The 20,580-nt window shown below is 45.8% G+C and overlaps 1 protein-coding gene across 1 annotated transcript; it reads right to left on the bottom strand.

Moving 5' to 3' along the window:
* Positions 1 to 63: 63 nt before the first annotated feature.
* Positions 64 to 20,307, bottom strand: CHRNA4 (cholinergic receptor nicotinic alpha 4 subunit). The gene is made up of 6 exons (XM_058814495.1): positions 20,154 to 20,307; positions 18,873 to 19,024; positions 15,400 to 15,444; positions 15,200 to 15,309; positions 5,428 to 6,808; positions 64 to 277 (listed from the first exon to the last, which is right to left on the bottom strand). Exons 1-6 carry the CDS (start codon positions 20,212 to 20,214, stop codon positions 152 to 154), a joined length of 1,875 nt encoding a protein of 624 aa, XP_058670478.1. The 5' UTR covers positions 20,215 to 20,307; the 3' UTR covers positions 64 to 151.
* Between the last annotated feature and the right edge of the window lie 273 nt (positions 20,308 to 20,580).

Below are 20,580 nucleotides of genomic sequence, written 5' to 3'. Positions count from 1 at the left end.
AGAAAGGATTCCCCTCAGGAGCAGCTCAGGTGAGGACACGCAGTGAATTATTCAAAGGGCTGCCTCCATTCCTCTGTTCTCTCCTTCCAGGTGAATTAAAATCCATACAGTGGGATAGTGGGACAATAATTTCTTCCCTTTGGTGCTATATTTAGATCATTCCTGCCAGCCAGGGTGGGAGAAAGAGCCCAACAGTTCCCAGCAAGCACACAATGATGAACATCCAGAGGAAGATCCTGTCGATGACCATTGCAACGTACTTCCAGTCTTCCTTCACCTGGAACACAGAGGGGACAGGCCAATTATTAACAGTTACTGGAGGCTAAAATTTGTGAAAACTCTTAGAGTTTTACTCCAAACAGGATATTTTGATATAATTCCAGAGACAGGAGGGGGAGGTCTTACTCACACTTAGTGGAACTATAAAATGGCAAAGCTTTATTCATCAATCACCTGAGGGATGCCCAGACTGCAGGGGTGTGCATGTGAAGCCACAAATCCCATGGATAACACACCCCTGTGCATAATGAAGGCCATCTGCACACTCACTCTCCCGTTTTCCATCAGCAGCAGCTGTAACTGGGTGTGTAAATGAGGCTGTGATTCAGGCTGGGGTGGTGGGGGGTAAGAAATTACTCGTTTCCCCGTGCTCATAAAAAGATTTGCTTACAGATTAACAAAGCCAAACTCTTCCTGTGAAGGGATTTACAGCTTTGGGTGAATAAGCAGTGAAAATGAGCCAGCAAATAAAAGTACCCTCACCCTCCTTTTCCCCCATTTTTGCCTTGCTGTGGGAGGATTTTCCAGCAATTCCTCTCTGGGAAGTTCTAGTACCATGAGGCAGAAATGGTAAATCTCTGCTTCATTAAGAAACAATATATTTATGAAAACCTCTTTTATTACATTGCTGTTAGTAATTCTTTCCCAGGAAGAGGCCTGATCAGGTGGTAAAGTTCTATTTTGTATGACTGTACCCATTGTGATTTCCTACAATTTCCCACCTGGTGATTAACAGACCCGAGGGCAGAAATCTGGCACGCTGCCTTGTTCTTTGGGGAAAACATCTCAGCAGGAGCCCACTCAAACCTCCCCAGGGGCTGTGAGTGGTGAAAGGAGAAAGGGACAGCAAAGCTGAAAAATGCATTTTGGTGAAGGAAGCAATCCAGCTATCAGTGCAGTGCCATTTGCAGCAGAGGACGTTTCCACAGGTACAGTATTGCTGAGCTCCTTGGCTCAGTGAGCAGCTTTGTGAGCTGGACAATGAGACACGCACTGGAGACCATATTATATTTTCTCTGAACAAAGCATTTTCAATTTCAGGAATACCTGAACGTTGTCAAAAGCGTAAGAATGGGTTCAATGTTTTCATTCAATGGATAGATTTATTCCTTTTAAAAGCAGCATTGAGTTAAGCCAGCGTTTACTACTGAATAGGCAGAGAAAACAACCAGGTCTATCCTGCATTTTGTCACCTTCTTGGGAAAAATCATGTTATCTTATGATTGTACAGCCCTCTGCACAACCATCTGTATTAAGGTAACTAAAATAAAAAATACTGACCCTTGAAACCAAAAGGAATTCTCTCATCCCAAGATTCTATAATTTCCTTGGTTTGTGAACCATAATTTATTCGAATTTATAAAATCATGTAGTGACAGGACAGAGGGGACTGACTTCAAAGTGAAATGTAGTATTTTAGATCAGAAATTAGGAAGAAATCCTTTACAGTGGGGGTGCTGAGGCCCTGGCACAGCTGCCCAGAGAAGCAAAGTTCAAGGGCAGGTTGGATGGGGCTCTGCTCATGGCAGGTGGAATGAGATGAGCTTTAAGATCCCTTCCAACCCAAACCATTCTGTTACTCTACAATTCTGTGATAAGAGCTCAGTGGATAACTCCCTTTTGCTGTGCTTATTTTCTGACCTATTCATCACTTGCTGAGAGTTGGAGCCTCTGATGCTTAAAATTCCCCATGAGAAAGGCACCTAAGCAAGCCCTGGATGATTGTTTTTATGGGATTAATGTCTTATGATGTAACCAATGTGTAAAGCAAATCTGAAATTTCCCATCTGATGTTCAGCTGGAAAGCTAGATTGAGTAAATAATGCCTCATTCTGGTGTAATAGCTTCCTTTGAATATTTATGCTGGTAAAAATAAGTGCTAGATCACAGAAAGAAAAGAAACTTGATGAGTTTTTCTCTGAGTAAAGAAAAGGAAAGTGAGGGAAGAACAACTTGGACAGGAATTTTCTTCCTAATGTAATGGTGTATGCAGAAATACTGAGCCCATTTTGAAAATGATGGCTGGGACTGCATCAGATGTTTGTAAAATCAATATCCAGCTTCAGACTGGGAGCACAGAGGGTAAAATTGGAAATTATGGGGAGATAATAATAATAAAAAAAAAAGAGGATGAGGGAGAGAAAATTATTTGGAGTTTTTATGATTTGGATTTTTTATTTTGTATTCTGCCACCATTGTAGCATTTCCTCGTGGTCCAGCAGCCCACGTGGAGTCTGATCCACAGACATCCCTCTGACATCCATGCAGCTGCCAACATCTGCCACCACAACTCCTGACCTCTATTCTGATTAGTTTTTAAGAAGCTCACTCAAAATTATTTTAGGGAAACGATCAGGGCAAGAACCAGCTGACTCCCCCACTCTAAAGTTCCCAAAAAATGGGGAATCTGCAGCTCTGCCCTGGTGTAGCTCCTTGTGGGGCTGAGCCTCAGGATTTGAGTGGAGGATTGAGGGGCCTTGGTGACATCTGATCCCCAGGACCCAGAGTCTGCAACACAGATTAGAGCAGTCCCAGGCAGTTTTATTGTACTTTGTTAAAAATAACCCAGTGAGATTATCCTGTTTCCTCCCCCTCAGCTTTATTCCTTCCCATTTTATTTTTAAATATCTTCATATCAGAGCATTCTGGAGATGCACACAGCCATGGACAGAACGATTCCCAGATGGTGCTGGTGCTGTCTGGTTATTTTGGCTGATGTGTGACATGGAACTTGTTTTGCCTTTCAGTCTGTAATTAATTTCTAATGGCATTTCCATCTTCTGCTGGGACAATTCCACCATGTGTTTTCCCCAGTGCCCCATTGTGCCTGTATTGTTTGCAGATATCTTTCTGTAGCAAACAACTGCCTCTTGCATTTCCCATTTTCTCTTCGCTGGAGCACTTAATTAAATGAGCTATTTACTTTTAATTTAGAAGCACTGCCCCTGTGGCAATGGAGCTTTAGAGAAAAAAAAAATAAAAAAAAAAAAAGACAGGAACTTAAAAGAAGCTCTGGGAAGGTGAATGTCTCTGGAAATATTGCCCACAAGACAGCAAGATGTGTCTCAGCAGCTGCATCAGAGGTGCCTGCTGATAGATTTATTGAAGACTTCCATGAAGAAATGCCACAATTTGATTTTAAGATGAAAGCAAATTCCTGAGCACTGATTTTTTTCCCCAATAAATTCTCATTTTATTAGATCAGTTCTGCTCCTCACAGTATATTTCAGTTCCAGAAGATCGTTTTCCTTCTTCTTTTTCATTTCCACTGGGAGAAAAAAACTGTGCTTTCCTACTTTATGTTACTTGGGTCCAGAGAGGGAAAATAGTGCAGGCCCACAATGGAGCCAGCATTATCCCCTCAATCTGAAAACTCAAACTCTGCCTTCTGTGCCAACCACAGCTGCTGTGGAGCAGTGGAGAAAGGCCACCCCAATACCCAGGGGAGCCCAAAACGCTGCCCACAGCTCATTGCTGGGTATTTTCCTGGTGCATTTCCTCACAGCCTGGGCTGGCAGGAGCTTGGGTCAGAAACCAAAGGCTCAGAGCTGCTCCTTTTCTTCTGCTTTTGATGTTTAGCACTGTAAATAGCTTCCTCCTCAGGATGATCAGTTAATTTCAAGCAGTAGAAGGTATCAGAAGAAAATTTGTGGCTTTTGAAGACTGCTTCATTAAAAAAAAATTAAGAGTAAGGAACCCGAAATATTAATTGGGTCCATTCTTGTTAACACCAACCAGCTCAGCAGGGAGAATCATTTGAAATGGGAAGTATTATTGGTGTAATATTTTTTCATTTGCACCATGGGGAAAAAATTGAGCTAAAGTCAACTGACATCCAAGGGTTTACTTGTGATTATTGCCAGAGGGAGAGAGCAGGCTTTAATTCCTGCACTCGTAATGTGCTTCTGAAGTGTTTTACCCTGGCAAGGAGTTTTGGACTAGCAACTAACGAAGATGAGGATTCACAGCCCATCTCTGCCACAGATTTGTTCTGTGACCTTGAACAGAAAGTTTGTGTTTTGGCTGTAACTCCTCAATATAAGGAATTAACAGGTCCTTCCTCAAAGGGATGCTGTGGAGCGAAATCCATTGAAGAACAGAGGCCCTTAACTATGATACCAAAGAGTATAGAAATGGACAGTAGTATTTAAGCTTTTCTTGCTGCTGCTCACTGCTGTGAAAAATGCAAATAAAAGACAATCTCCATGCTCAGGAAGTCTTGTATAAACACACTATGACTTGCACTGATTCTAAATCTTAAGAAATTTAAATTGTAGACAAAGCGAAAAAGCAGCTTATACATGTTGATCTGCCCAGGAAAAGGTAGATACGGCTTTTCTTTAATAAGATGACTAACTTCAGGTTATCTTGTGCCACCTTTCATTATGGCCATAATTACTGGCACACAATATCCATAGTCCTGCAGCAAAGAGCTACAAGAGCTGTGAAAGGATGTGGCATTTGTTATGTGCATCAGTGTCTCCATGAAAAAACATCCTTTCAGCCTCTACTCCCTTTATTTGTGGCCATATTTACCCCCACAGAATAAACAGGAAATTTGTTCTCCCACATCCCTGCACAGAGCCAACTGCTCCAGTGGAAGTCCACTAATAAATAATCACATCATGATGCATGAGCAGAGCTGAACAGACCCTGCAGAATCCCCAGTCTACTACAGCTTCCCACAGCCTGCTTAGACAATTTGCTTTCCTGGGCTCCACAGTCACAGTCAGTGATTAATAAAAAGCGGAGAGTGTGAATTCCCCATTTGTCAGAGGTTTAAATAAGGAATAAGTCTCTGTTCCTGTGAGATGGCCGCACTTTGGGTGTCTCACAAACCTAATTGCTTCTTTGCTGCCTAACAACAACTTATTCCTATTTTCTGCTGGAGAATCCACTGTTCTAGAGCAACCCTGAGCATGACCTGGCTGTGCTGCCCCCTTGGCAGCACATTCCAAGACCCCAAGGACATCTTTGCCCTCATTCCAAGACCCCAAGGGCACCTACGGTGGCCAAAACCCACACTAGAGATAAGGCTGAGCTTGCCTCAACACATACACACTCTGCACAGCTCAAGGCTTGCTGTGGCTCCCTTAGCAGCTCATTTCTGACTCTCTGAAGGAGAGCAGGCTCCGTTGGGATACTCACCGAGAAATCCGCGTCCTCCGCGCGCAGGTGATCCGCGATGTAGTGAACCCCTTCCACTGCCAGCTTCAGGGCTGGGGACATCAGCACCAGGTGCTGCTCCTTGGAGCTGTGGCTCTTGCTCCCCTGGGCTGCTGTGCTGGCCACCTCACCCTTTTTGCACCTGCACTTGCACTGAGGGGGCCTGTGCTGGAGCTGCTCCCCGTTGAGGTGGCAGCGCTGGGATGCTGGAGAGCCACTGGAGTGGCCGTTGGTCTGGGAGGAGTCCTCCTGCAGGTAGCAGTACTGGATGCTCCTGGACCTGCAGCGGATTGTCCCCTCCTCTCCCTTGCTGGGGCTGTACATCTGCTGCACGCTCAGTGACCTGCCTTTCAAGGCAGAGGTGGCCTGGCTGTCGCTCAGGTGGCGGCAGGAGGGCTGTGGAGAGGAGCAGGTCACCTGTACGGGCTCGGGGTGCAGCACAGAGTACTGCCCAGAGGGGGACTTGCACATGGGCTGAGGCTTGGCTGGCTCCTCGAGGTGGGCACAGAAGGAGGAGGTGGGGGATGGCTCGTTGCTCTGGGGGCTGGGGGAGGATGAGGTAGTGAAGTTGGGTTCCACGTCCGTCTCGGACCAAAGCCTCGGCGCGTTGGTGATTTTGTGCATGGACTCGATGAGCTTCTTGCAGTTGTCCTTCACTGTGGAGGGACGTTTCATGAAAAGGATCCGTGGGACCACGTCGAGGAAGACCCTCCTCACCCAGTCTGGCATGGTGTGGGTGCGGGGGGAGCGGTGGTGCACGTTGAGCACGAAGACAGTGATGATGATGGACAAGGTGACGAATATCATGGTGAAGAGCAGGTACTCCCCAATGAGAGGGATGACCAAGGAGGTGGAGGGGATGATCTCCGTGATGAGCAGCAGGAACACAGTGAGGGACAGCAGCACGGAGATGCACAGGGTGATCTTCTCCCCACACTCAGAGGGCAGGTAAAAGACCAGGACGGTCAGGCAGGAGATCAGCAGGCAGGGGATGATCAGGTTGATGGTGTAGAAGAGCGGCAGCCTCCGGATAATGAAGGAATAGGTTATATCAGGGTAGATCTCTGTGCAGCACTCGTATTTCTTACTGTTGTAATTGCCCACAGCATTGATGATGACCCACTCCCCACTCTCCCAGTAGTCCAGCTGGTCCACATGGCTGTGCATGCTCACCAAGTCTATCTTGGCTTTGTCGTAGGTCCAGGAGCCAAACTTCATCGTGCAGTTCTGCTGGTCAAAGGGGAAGAAAGTGACATCGATGCTGCAGGAGCTTTTATAGATGGCAGGGGGCATCCATTTAATTCTCCCGTCGTAGAAGAGGTGAGCCTTGGTCAGGTGGGTGACTGCAAAGTCACCATCAGCACTGGGGACAGATGGAAGACAAAAAAGGGCTCAGACTTCTCTAGTACATGTCAGCTCTGGTAAGGAAATGGGATATTTAGTGCCTGGTTTCCAAATGACCTGAGAGGTGCAAGAGGCACATCATGTCCAAACACTGGATCCATCTACTCTGTCCAGTGGATTTTGAGCTCTTGGCTTACACAAGCCCTGGAATTCATGCACATGTCAGCCTTTCCCTGGCATAAGTCAGTTCCTTGATGTGACTGTACACAGGTTTTCCCCAAAGATGTCCCAGATGTGCTCTGGAATGGATTGAGTTTGTTTTAGAAGTGAGAGGAAGTACCATTAGATAGCTCTGGGCTGGGCAGAATTATTTGTGACAGCTGCTAAAAATGAGATTGTTTGGTAATCACCCAGTCTTTTATGTGAAAAACAGCAAGAACATCCTATTAGTAGGAATAATGTACATTAATCTTTTGATTTCCCAGTCAGGAAGAGAACTGGCTTTTGTGGTGTCTTCTCACAGGAACACTCGATTGGGGGTTATTAGATAAACAGATAACAGCTCAGGAGTTTGTATTGGAATTGTAAGAATAAATTGTGTTTTCCAGACTTTTGGAGGAAGAACCTGAGTTACAAACAGCAGCACTGCCAGACAAAGGAAGGGCTGTGCAGGGTAAGAGAGCTTCTGCTAAAAACTTGAGATGAATTATTCAGGCTGATACAGATAGAAAGCTCTCTGCTCCTGCTTCTGGCTGGAGCCAGCCCAGCCTGCAATTGCCAAAATCCCTGGGCCCTGCTCTGCTGCTTCAGTGCCCAGATGTGCCCTGACAGCAGCCAGGCAGTGACAGGGGACACACCTCTCCTGCTCCCTTCAGCAGCAAGATCATCAGCACACGGGTGATGCAGCAGGGCTCCTCGAGCTGCAGAAGGCACAGGAACTTCCTAAATTCATTTCTTTAGGAGACCATTCATTTATCAGCAAAATCAAAAAGAAAAAAAGGATTTTTTTTTTTATATAGTTTCATGGACTCATGGAATGGTTTGGGTCAGAAAGGACCTTAAAGACAATGTGATTTCAACTCCCTGCCATGGAATTTTCTTTTTTTTCCCCTTCCATTAGACCAGATTGCACACCCATCTCCATCCAATCTGGCCAGGAACAATTCCAGGGATGAGACAGCCACAGCTTCTCTGGGCAGCCTGTGCCAGGGCCTCACAACTCACATCACGTATTTCCACTTGCCCTGGGAAACATCCTAAAAATGAGACTGGTGTAGTATAAGGAAATAGTGGCAGGATCTGGCACTTGCTGAGAACCAGGTTTTACTAAACTCTTCTTTGTTCTTTGTGTTCTTTGTGGGGCAGATTTTAGGAAAACCAAAAGAACACAAAAGGACATAGTGTCTTTTGACTTCTAAACTGGATTTTTTCTAAAGATTTAAAACACTTTGAAACAGAAAAAGTGGAAACTACATACAAAACTCTCACAAAGGTATTAAGACAAAATCAGCATGGTGATCTACTCTGAAGCAAACAAACCTGGGCCATTGTACAATCCATCCAGCTCCTGTCTTACCTCTTCTTTCTTAAATCTAATTTACACTTCAGAATATGTGATTTGGATAAAAATCACCTTTTTTTTTTCTCCTGGGTTTTGCCAGGAGCACAGTAAAGCCAGATTGAGACATGAAACATGCACAGCAAGTGGCAGTCCAGTGCTTGCTGTTCTTGGTGGTTTTCTTTTTAAATCTCAATAGGAATATAGAATCCAATTCTGCATTTAATGATATCTCTGAGGCATGATTAAATAGCTCATTAATGGAGCAATATTTCTAATTGAATCTTATTAAAGAAAAGGGATTATGAACATCCACTATGAGTGTTTCCCTCCTTAGGTAGAGCAGTGTGTAAGTGGCTGAATAAACAACACAGGTGTCCATTTTTCTTTTGAAAACTCTTGGAAAAAAAAGGCTAAGGCCTTGCTAAAATGGCATCCAGGAATGATAATAATTCATGTAACTGTGTTTCATTCCCAGAAATGCCTTTCCTGGCAGTTTTTCAGTTTCTGTGTGATCACCACACTCCTCTTCTGCAAGCATAGATGGAACCATTGTGATGCTGCAGACCTTGTGTGTCACCTGTTTCTGTAAATTATCTGCTTTTTAATCAGGAACATATTTTTTTTATTTTTTAATTGCTCACCTAACAAACCCAGCTTCATCCTGGGTCCTCTTTGGCTCACATTTTTACAAATAACACTGGCACTGCCTTCCAGGCTGGATTTTGCCTGCAGTGCCATGGCAGGAGTGAAACCAGATGCAGAACATCTCCTTGGATTCAGTCAGTTATTGACTCTGAGGAGCCACAAAACACCCTGGGATGCTCCTGCCTCACCAGCCCATCAGGACTATGAAAGAATTCCTGACTTTACTGAGTGTGTTTGGATTTCTCATTGCAGTTCAATGCAGAGGAATTTGTAAGCAGGGTAAATCAGCCATGCTGTGTACACAGAATATACCCCAGCCAGCCACATCATGCAAAGGCAGTATTCCCACTTGTCTCACCCTTCATGCATCCATGTATTTCTGCCTCCTTCCCCAAGATTTCCACCCACAGGCATATGTGGACCTTGAAGCATATGTTTAGTGGATTGGGAGGCTGTGCTTGCTGGCACCCTGCCCATCTCAGGGCAGCCGGCAGAGATTCTCCATCCCCTCCTGTGTGAGGCTTTGATTCTGCTCCTCTCCACATGAGAGAGGGAGCAAACAGGGTCACCTGGCTGTTGAGTGCCTTCCAAAGTCCTTCCCCACTCTCCAAGGGATGAAGGTGAGACAGCCAACTGCAAACACATCCTGCAGCTGGGAGATTGGGGAAACCCTGTGTTCTTTTGGACAGCTTTGCTGTGGGAAAACCCATTGCTGTTCCTGCAGCCCCAAGTGCACCACGTGAATGTTGCCTTAGACAGGAAGGTGGGAGGCCTGATGGAGTGGGACAGAGAAAATGTGCAGACATTCCTCTGGAGCAGAGGCACGTTCCCATCCCACCCAGTGGAGATCACTCTGTTGTGACAGTTGTCATGAAAATCCAGCTGGAAGAAGGCGTGAGTGCAAGGTAAACATCACAAGAACTGCAGAATTCAGATAGTCAGGCTCTCATGGTTACTCTCACCTGGCAGCTTTAGAAATATGTCCATAATAAAGAACAGGAGCTCTTATATTTTTATGTCAAACACAGCAGTGTACACCGAGAAAGAGAGAAGACAACTACTTATTTTCCCCCTCTCAAAAGCTGCTGTGTGCTGCAGCCTTTGATTTCTCATTTTGAGAATAAAGGCTGCTCTCCTAAATCTCCTAACTTTATAAGGGTTTAAGGATGCCATTGCATTACTGACATCTACCAGCTATATTCAACTAAAAAGCTCTGCTGACAGAGAATTTCTATTTTCTTTTGACACTTTCTATTTTCCTGCAGTTGGGAGATACACCATCTCACAAAATTAAGTGTTTTCAGAGTGCATCTAAATGAGGCACACATTTATTTTAATTTCTGATGACGCAATTTAAATCCAAACAGACCTTTAAAAGCCTGAAAATTATCTATACACACATATGGATACAGTAGAGTGTCCTCACCTAAAGCGCTTTTCATCAAAGAGCAGTAATAAAGAACAATTGTGGTGTTAGGAGCCTGCACCCTTTTGGTACACATAACAGAGATGCTTCTGGAATGTTCAGATTAAAATTCTCTTCAAAGGAAAACCAGAAAATATTTACTGGAAAATGTATACTGATTTGTGCTACCAGATAACTCAGATGCACTGCTTGGAAGGCACCTCTGAAACTGTCTCCTGCCCAAAACTCCCTGCACAAAGCAGGTCAGCTACAAGAGGATGGGGATCTTACCTAGCTGGGTTTTAAATACCTCCAGGATCTTGGCAACTTGGGTACAAAAGTTCCCAGGTGCCCAGTGGGGGAGATGTTTGTGCATTGATGGGACTTCCCTCAGTCACCTCCCAGCTTTTGCTTGGTTTAGTGTTTAGGAGCCAGCAGTACCTAATGATGTTTTAATCGTTGCTCAGCAAAGCAGGCGCCGTTCTCAGCAAAGGCTGTGGAATGGCAATTCCACAGCAAAGGCTGTGCCACACCAGTGGAATGAGCACGGGTGTCTCAGGAGGCTCTGACTCTGCTGGGTTGGTGCATTTTGCTCCAGTTCTCCCCCTTGCCAAGGATCCTTGCCAGCACTTTGAAGGCAAAGCTTCAGTTCTGTCCTTAGAAGGGCAGGAGCATCCCTTGGGTGTGAACAGAGCAGCAGCCCAGGGGAAGGATCCCTCCTGAATATTTCCTTCCATCAGCTCCTGCATTGCTGGGTAGAGCTTGGCAGCAAACCTCAAAGCATCTGAAGATGTCCCTCTCCAGAAAAACAACCACTGAACCTGCCAGAAGAATCAGGAGAACTGAAGGGTGAATTAGTGATTTCTTTTTTTTTTTTTTTTGGCCTATTATAAATATAGTTGGTGCAGAATGATGAGATGTGTGCCAATGCACATAAAGAAAAATGTCAAGTATGTTTCCAATTTTAAAGGTTACACAGGGGCATCTTTTGGTATTTCTCCTCTAAAGAGCTTTGGGATGAGTCATAAAACCAGTGTTACTCCATAAATCTAACTGGTTGCAAACATCACAGTAAAGCTCATGAGAACAAGCTGCTACAGTACTTTTCAAAAAAACTCTTTGCTTTTCCATGATTTTCAAAAGCTGCCTGACAGATGATCTTCTTACCCCGTCCAGTAATCCCGTTGTGTCCATTTTATCTCTGGATGAATTCCTCGAGATATTTCCTACCCCTAATTACAGAAATTTGTATTTGATTTTCCTTCACATCTGATCTTGTCTTTTTTTTTTTTTTTTTTTTGTTGGTAACTGTGGAGTCTAAGGCAGGGATTTCTTTCTGGAACAGTTAATCTCAGAAAATACCAAGAAAAGAGAAACTTCTGAATTCTCAATATTCCCAGTAGCTTTTTCCCAGGTTTTACAACCACCAAGCTGGAGAGGATAAATTCTGTGCTAATACCATGACTATCCAGCTGAAAACCAGCATTAGGCTCAAGGACATGGGCTTGGATTGCCCTGGGCAGCCTTTAGCAGCTGGACTTTCAGGGGTTTCTCTGTGCTTTCAGGGGTTTGTCCTCTAGAGGTCCTATGTTAAACAAGGGACTCAACACAGTGGTGGAGAAACAAAAAAAAAAAATCCAAAAAACCCCAACACAAACAAAAAATGCAACCCCCAAGAGCTTATTCCCTCATTAGAGAAAAAAATACAATTCATGTTTTGTACTTCAAATATGCAAAGAAAAACTAAAATGCGCTTCAAAGCCATTAATGAATGGAGAAACAAATCAATGGAGAGGATTAGATAATTCATTTAGAAATTATTTGGTGGTGCCTGAAGAGCCTTTACAACCTCAGATAAGGAACAACATGGTTTTTTGGCAAAGAGGAGGCTTTGTCACTTCACTATGAGGAACTCATATTCCTCTGTTGTACATATGTTATGTCACATCCAGTAGAAACTGTTTGCAGAGTCTTGGAACTTATCATGCCTGAAAATTCAACAGCATATTAATTTCCCTGTAGGATATTAATTTCTTTTCAGATTCCTTATGAATGTTGACAACTACATTTAGTCTCTAGGCCAAACCAGCTGAATTCACTGATCTAATTTGGGTCTCTAGAGTGGGTAAATGGAATGTTTTTTACAATAATGCGCCAAGATATGAGAGTAACCTCACAACAAAGGGTTAGGTTTCCTTAAAGATGTAAAGCTGAAATCAATTGAAATTTTACCATTTCTGCAATATATAGCCCAAGATGGAAACAGGAGGGGTATTCGTATAATCTTTCCTAAAGGAGTCCATCACAAACAGAAATACCATATTTCAATAATATTATAAGCAATAATTAGCTCATACTAAACAGCCTGAAGACAGCAAAAGGTCAGTGTGGCCTCTTGCTCTCTTCCACCAAGGTTTCTTTGCACATTCTCTTCCTCTCAGAGACCCAGAATCATTTGCAGCTATGTTATACTCCCTCTAAACTATACATATAATGTGTAAAATATGAGATGGACCCCTTGTTAGTATCACCATGGCTAATCACTGTCATTTTCAGCTGAGATGCCCAGCAGGAGAAGCCCTAGCTGGGAATGCAGGTGGTGAAATGCTGTGCAGAAAAGCCTCACCTGGGTGTCCCCTCACTCTGCAGGTTTTGCTTTGCATTTGCCCTGCAATCCCTAAAATATGTGAAACCTGATGAAGATATTGACTGCAGCTCCAGATTTATTTGGTAGGAAGAGAGAAATACATCTCAGGGCAGAAAACATTCTGCATAATAACAAAGGGAAATACAGTAGCGAAGACACATGGAATTACTGGAAACACACTAATGTCTGGTGCCTAACCCACATCCATGTTTAATTCATGGATAAAGTAACCAATTAAAAATGCATGATAGACTCATGACAACCAACAGACAAATGCATGATTATTAATGCTGAGTGTGGATCAAGGGAGGGAAGCAGCCTGGATGTGGGGAGCTGGGGCACGAGATCTCCCTGTGCCAGCAGCTCCCAGGAAAATCAGATTTGTTACTGCAAGTCAGAGCAGTAAGGTGGGCAGGACTGAAAGACATGAGTTGTCTTCTCACTGGCCAGAAGAGGTTGAGAAGGACATTCTGGAGCAGCTGCTGTGGCCAGGAGATCAGACCAGGAGTCTCTGTAGAGACTCCAGTGACAGCAGCAGTAAACTACAACAACAGGGCAGAGGGGCAGAGGGTGTGAGGGGCAGGGTGTCCTGGACATCTGGGGGATGTCTTCAGCATGAAACCCCAAAATACTCAGAGACCTAAAGGATACCAAGATCTCCTGGAGTGTTCCTCATCTCTGCAAGTGTTCAAAGCAAGGTTGAGCAGGGCTTTGAGCATCCTGGTCTGGTGGAAAGTGTCCCTGTCACTGGGATGAGATCATGTTTAAGATCTTTTTCATCCCAAACCATTCTGTCATTCTGTGGTTCCTTATTTCCATCCTCATCAGCCCTATTGAGCCAAGGGAGAGGAAGCAGAGGTGAAATGTCAGGTTGTTCTGTGCCAGTAGCTCCAGCACAAAGGTGGCACGGGGATTTGTGCCACGTCATTTCCTTTGGCACCACAGTTCACCACAACAGCCACCAGAAGCTCCAAAAATAATAATCCTTGCCATTGTCATTAATTAAACAAGAATGACAAGGACACTATTTTTTCTTTGCAGTGGAAGCTGTGAGCACCTTTCTTGGCTGCCAAGTGAGGCACTTTTGATGCACTATTCATGTTCAGAGTGTGTCCCTGGAGGGCAGGAAGGTCCAAGTGCCTCTGAATGAATCATTTCCACTGGGCTAATCTCTGAAAGGTGCTTAGTGAGGATGCAGTGATTTCCGAGAGGTTTGCAATCACTCCACACCACCGAGGATCCAGAATGAGCTAATGGGAAAGATAACAGCCCCTGTAGTCTCCAAAGCTCACAGTCCCCTGGGCAGATTCCAGCTTCAGCCATTTATTTTGGTTTTTAAACAGAAGCAAAATCATATCAAGCTAGAACCAGGCAACTGTTTATTAAAACAGAGCCTGGCTGCTGCTGTGAGGGTTTTCTCTGAGTGCCAGCCACATGCAAAGATGCTTTTCTTTGATGCCTGCAGCAAGTGTTGTCTCTGGGGCCTGTGCTGGGCTGGGGACTGGGATATCTGACATCCTGGGAGAGACTGGAGAGCTGTGGTGGAAGCCCCAGGGAGAAAACAGCCTTGGCACTTGGGCAGAATTTCTAAGAATATCAACAGGCTCCAAAGGAAAGAAAGAAAACCACAAGCTGCTCCCTAGGAAGTGTCTTTACTAAGAGCAGATTCCAAGTATCTGCAAAAAGGAACAAATATCTACTTAGAAATCATTTCAGAATGGTATTTAGCTGACCTGAAACCCCTGTTTGTAGATGCACAAGCCTGACATGTTTCAGCATATTTTCCTTATTTAAGCCCATCATCAGTAATTGGCTTTTCCAGCTGATGGTGATGAATTAGGGGAGAGCTCCTGGGTGAAATGAAATTGAAGAGGACTGAAAGCTCAAATCCAGCTTAATTGTGCATCTGACGTGAAGAGAAAACAATACCTGGCATCCCCCAACAAAACTGGCTGCCCAGAGGAAGGATCACCAGGAGAGCAAAGCCCCTGTGATGGATGTCAGTCATGTCATTTAAGGCATGTTATAGAATCCACATGAACTCCAACCACATAAAATAAAGTGGAATTATTGCAGGAAACATTTTTAACCTCATGAACAGAGAAAACTTGCAAGGATGGGTTTGCTCTCTGGTCACAGTGCTCACACTCACTTGTTGTAAAGGACAATGTCTGGCCTCCAGATGAGCTCTGAGGGGATTCGGATGGAGGTGACATTTTCATACTCCTGGGGGTCCCAGCGCAGCTTGTAGTCGTGCCACTCCTGCCAAAAATGAGGTGGTTACAAAGCTGGGAGAGTTCAGCAGAAAAACTGAAAAGAAACATGGAAAAACAGATATTTGGGGGCACCCACCTGCTTCACCCACACATTCGTGGTCATCATTTGATTTTTCTCATCCTGAAATGCAAGATCAGATGTTGGTTACAGGAGCAGATTAAGAGGCCCAAAGAACCCTCTTAATTTCCCTTAATTGTATTTCATTTACGTAATTACAGATCACCTCTGCAATAAATGTAAGTTCTGTCTTGGAAATAAAAAGCAGATGTTTCTGTCATTTGACATGGGACAGGGCACAGCTGTCTGATGACACTGAACAGCTGAGCCTGCACCTAAGCAATCCTGTGAGCAGATGGACTGGAATTTATTGGGATTTTACTCAGTGCTGATGGATTCAGCCTGGGATGATGATACCAGGTAGAGGAAAAGCTCCCCAGCCTGCCTTTGACCTGAGCACTGCAGGAGGGGAGTGATGGGTCTATAAACCCTGACTCACACACATGTGCTGGATTCCAGTGCTCAGCTTCACCTGCAAGGGTGTTCTCCAGTCAAACATTACCCATGGACACAGTTCTGGAAACAAGAAGCTCAGCAGCATTTCTCCTTCTACCAAATACATGAGCTTGTGGCACTGTGGATTGGGTTTTCTGAACAAACCCCAGCTGCTCTGCTGACATGGAATTCTTGGGCAGCCTGGTGTATTTCCATCAATGGGTAGACTTTCTATGCACAAATAGCATGGGAAAGTAGGACTGTATATACATATTTAAATAATGTCTGGCATTTATAATGCTGACATCACTGCAGTAGAGTTAATTACTGTTTGCTGCTTGCCTTTTGTGCCCTCTCTAAGTGACTCAGATGAATTACGTGGGGCAGAGCCTAGTGCTGGTCTGACTGAGGTGTCCCACCAGAGCTCAGGGTTTATTTGCTTTTTATTTCTTGCTTTGGTTGGCACCAAACCCAGCTGAGCTGGCAGAGCTCAGCTGACAGCAAACTGCTCATCATTAACCTTGCTCTTGTGACAGTTCAGGATTGATTGTGAGCATTAAAACCCAGGAGCTTTGGGGGGAGCTCTGCCTCCTCCTCCTCCCTGAGCCTCCTCATTGCTGTTGTGGCACCAGGTGTGACACCTGAGCAGAGACGCTCTGCCCTGGGGTTAGGGACCAAGAGCACATGTAAGAAGGAGGAATACAAAAACACTCCAGTGAGAAACAGAGGGAGAGAAAACATCCAGCTGCTTCTTTGGGTGCTGATGGGAGATGAAGAATGCCATGACCTGGACCAGTCCTTGAGAACCTGCTTCTCCTACCACTTTGCAATTCAAGCACCTGAGAGTCTCCACCACAACCCCAGCATGGAGCATCCCGGCATAGCAGGTGCTGCTTTTTCCTGGAATTCTCCTCCCTGGAACCACCCACCCTTGGTGGAAGTTGCTGCCCATCACCACACCATCCTCCTGACCTGAGTGAAGCACAGCTCCAGTCCCGGGGGATCATCTGAGAGGGGTTTGCAATGTGATAATGGCCCAGAGGGCAGCAGTGACTGCACAGCCATGGGCACTGCCTGGCCCCTTCTCTCAAGGTGAGCACAGCATGTGAGCTCCTGCAGACACGCAGCCACAGGAATCCAAGAGGGTCTCTTGGTGGCTGCTCCTGGACATGTATTTGACTTCTCCTCCCTTATTCCCGGTCTAAGAAAACCCTCAGCAATCCAGGGTGAGGTAAGGACATGCAAGAATGCAAAGTACCCCATTGATTTCTGCTCCCCTGCCCCCAGCTTTTGTCAGCAGGAGCTGGGGTTTGAATACAGCTCTGATTTCCCTTTCAGACTCCTTGTCGTTGGGAGCTGAGCCTTGTGTCTAACAACTGCAGCAGGGTCTGCACCAAAACTGTCACTGTGGGGAAGGGGGAGAGGAGCTGAAGAGCCACAGTGGTGGCAGGAGTGTCCCCAGCCACAGACTGGGGCAGCAGGGGTGACAGCTCTCGTCCGGCCATGCCCACAGGTCCCAGCACAGCTCCGCCTGCAAGCTGCACTCCTGACCACTGACATGGTTTTAAGAAGATTAATTTTTCTTAAGTAGACTGGGGAAGCTCTGTGGAGCAGGTGTATCGATCCCCCCTCTCCCACGATTCAGCAGCTGCATAATGGAAATGTCTCTCATGCCTCCACAGTCACTAATGTCTTATCTTTAGTCTTATCAATTATTCAGATGAGAACCATGCAACTTCAACATTAGCAACTGCCAACAGCCCTGGAAGCCTCAGCTGATGTAAGAGTGAGGAGGGGAATGGGAGACCATTGCTGTGCTGCAAAGCTGGAAGTGGATGCCTTCTCCAGCAACTGGTGTCTTTGATTCCCCACCCCTGAACTATCTCAGCTGTTTCCTTTTCATCTCAAAAATCTGATTTCAAAATATATAACTGTGGAGAGTCATCTGTTAGGATTGTCCCACACCAGTAATGTCTTTGGGTTGGCATTATTATTTCCATTGTCACAAGAATCACTGAATGGTTTGTATAGGAAGAGGCTTCAAAGCTCATCCAGTTCCAACTCTCTCCAACACCTTCCTCTAGACCAGATTGATCCAGCCTGGCCTTGAACACTTCCAGGGCTGGGGCATTGTCATCTCTTTCATTCTGCCTCATGACTACAGTAAAAAATGACAGGGAGTCCTCTCTTCTGAAAAATAAGGTGTTTGGACAAGATGGCCTTTAAAGGTCCCTTCCAACCCCAACCATTCCATGACAGCCAGCCCAATACCTGCTCAAAGAATGTGCAACTGCACAGACACTGTCCTGGTAAGTGCCACATGCAAATAAGGACAGGAAGGAGAAAAAAACAGGAGGAAGATCTGCACAAGCTGTAAAGCCTGTGTGTGTATCTGGCATCTGCAGCCCTGCAGGGACCTCCTTTGTCCAGCACTTGACCCCAACACACTGTGCCAGATAATCCCATAAATATTATTTCAGTGCACATCAGTCTGCATGCAGATCACTCTGTTTTGTACAGGGCATGTACAGTTTGCACGTGTGACTTCTACCTGAGCAAACACTCAGAATTTTCTTGTTAATATTTGCTAGATTAGCTAAAAACCCTCAAAACTTTCATTTGCAGAAAATTCCTCAGGCAATTTCTCTTCCCAAGGCGTGCAAAGCACTGTCCCTATTAGCTTGTGTAAATTAGTGTTAATGATTATGGCTCAAATTCCAAATTAGGTATTTGATTTATCATTTTGCCAGAATTCTCTGTCATTTATGCCAGCAGCTCCAGTGCACTGCTGTGATCAGCCCCATGGGTTTTGATAAGGAATTTGGGATTTTGCCTGTAGTAAATGAAGAGTAAAGGATCTACTTTGATGCCCACCTACTCACATGAGACCCCCATGTTCCACCAGCTCTGTCTGCATGATTGTTGCTCTCTGCTGAGGGCAGAGCCTTCCCAACCCCCCCCTGGGTCAGCCAGTAAAGCCCACACACACCAGGAGCCTCTCCCTGTGCCCAGCCTGGCTAATTTTGGCCTTTGTTGCTCAAAGAGGCTGCACTTACGACATCGATGAGCTGCGCAATGGAGAGGCCGAAGCGCACCAGGACTACGTCCGAGATGTTGGCCACGGGACGGGACCACTTGTTATAGCCAGAGAAGAGTTTCTTCAGGAGCCTCTCCTCTGCATGGGCTCGAGTCTCCACCTGGCCAAAGGCTGTGGGGAAGGAATGGAACACCTGCAGGTCCATGGGCTGGCACAGCTGGAGCCTGCTCCAGAGGGAAACTCCAGCAAGCCACAGCTTGGGGATGCACAGGAGGGTGATGCTGCCCAGGTGATTTGTCTCCCCTCACTCTATTCACTCACTATTACACAGCAGGGTTGGTCTGAAGAAAGTGGGAGCACCAGTAATACCATCTAGAAAACACTTTGTGAGCCATTCTTCCCTGAATCTGGTCCAATTTTTACGGCCACTTTGTGGCAAGTTTCTAGCACTGGAGTCTGCAAGCAGGGAAGAGGGATGCTAGAAGGGCAAGCCAAAAAGGAAAAAGCAGCCTCCTGCTGGGAAATAGGGATTTTGGATCAGATTTACACATAAAAAACTGGCATTACATCTAGTGCAAAATAAAAGGTAGACTGAAATTCAGCTCTTTAACCTACCTAGTGGATATTTCACAAAAACAATGGGAGAAAGAAGAGGATGATGGACAGCACAAGTTGGATAACAAGATCCTGGTTTTGCTCAGGCATAACTTTAAAAGTTGGAGGCTGCAAGGAGCAGCCCTGACCCTGCACGTAGGCTACAGGAGCTGTCAGAGGTGCCTGGCGGTTGTTAAAAATTAAAGCCACGTTTCACCCAGGGGCTGCTGGAGGAGCTGTACCAGACAGAGGGGAGAGGGAGCCGGGGGCTGTCCCCACGTCCCTCCTGGAATATGGCTTCTACTTAGGCTGCAGCTGCCCTGGATTATACAAAGGGAAGCATTAGCTGAGCGCTGGCTGTGCTCTCCCCAGCCGCAGCTGTAGCCCCGAGACACATTAACACACTTCACCCAGGGAAGAAAAGCCCGGGCAAGAAGCAGGATGCTGAGCCTCCGACTGTCCCCTTCCCACCGTGGCTTTAACCCTTTCTCCATCACATCAGACAAAAGGAGAACAGAATAAAGGCAAAGCGTTGCCCAGCAGAGGCTGGTGCTCAGGGAACCAGAAATGGTGGGGCAGAAGGGTGGAGGACTCAGGGAAATTCCCTGTTGAACAGGGGCTGGTCCCTGCAGTGTGTCTTTGAGAGGGATAAGGGAGGAGAGAGCTAAAGAGCAGTGCAAGGGGAGAAGAGCTTTCTCAAACTTACCGGGGAAAATGCTGGCACACAGCAGCAGGAGGAGGTTTCTCTTCGGCACGAGAAATCCCATGGTGGAGCAGAGCTTCAGTGTGCAGAGCCTCCCGTCAGGGCAACTTTTCCTCTCTGAGTCTCTGGGTCCTCCAGGTTCATTCCCTTAAACTCCTATCGCTCTCTCTCCCTCTGGGAAGGGATAGCAGTTGGTGCTTTGTTTTTGTTGGTTTTTTTCTTCTCTCTTCTGAGTGATCTCCTGCTCTTGCTCCTCGAAGGATGCTCTTTGCTGGGACGCTGCTCTCGTTTACTCACAGCGATGTGCCAGGGCTGCAGAGAGCATGGGGTGCCCAACCTCGCTGGGCTCTCCTCTGCACCACTCCGCTTTCATTCAGGGCTCTTGGTGCTGGTTTGTTTGCTGCTGCTGCTGCTTCCAGCCTTCCCCAGC

This window comes from Ammospiza caudacuta, chromosome 15 (assembly GCF_027887145.1).
Source record: "Ammospiza caudacuta isolate bAmmCau1 chromosome 15, bAmmCau1.pri, whole genome shotgun sequence".
NCBI lineage: Eukaryota > Metazoa > Chordata > Aves > Passeriformes > Passerellidae > Ammospiza > Ammospiza caudacuta.
Note: the sequence above shows the minus strand (reverse complement) of the source record. Positions and strands in the feature narration are given on the sequence as shown.

Bases quoted from the DNA above. Each gene is read 5' to 3' on its own strand.
- CHRNA4 (XM_058814495.1), bottom strand. From the start codon at position 20,214: ATGGGATTTCTCGTGCCGAAGAGAAACCTCCTCCTGCTGCTGTGTGCC. The intron at 19,025-20,153 runs GTAAGTTTGAGA...CCTTCCCCACAG, and splicing joins GTGTGCCAGCATTTTCCCCG to CCTTTGGCCAGGTGGAGACT. The intron at 15,310-15,399 runs GTGGGTGCCCCC...CATTTTTGGCAG, and splicing joins CGAATGTGTGGGTGAAGCAG to GAGTGGCACGACTACAAGCT.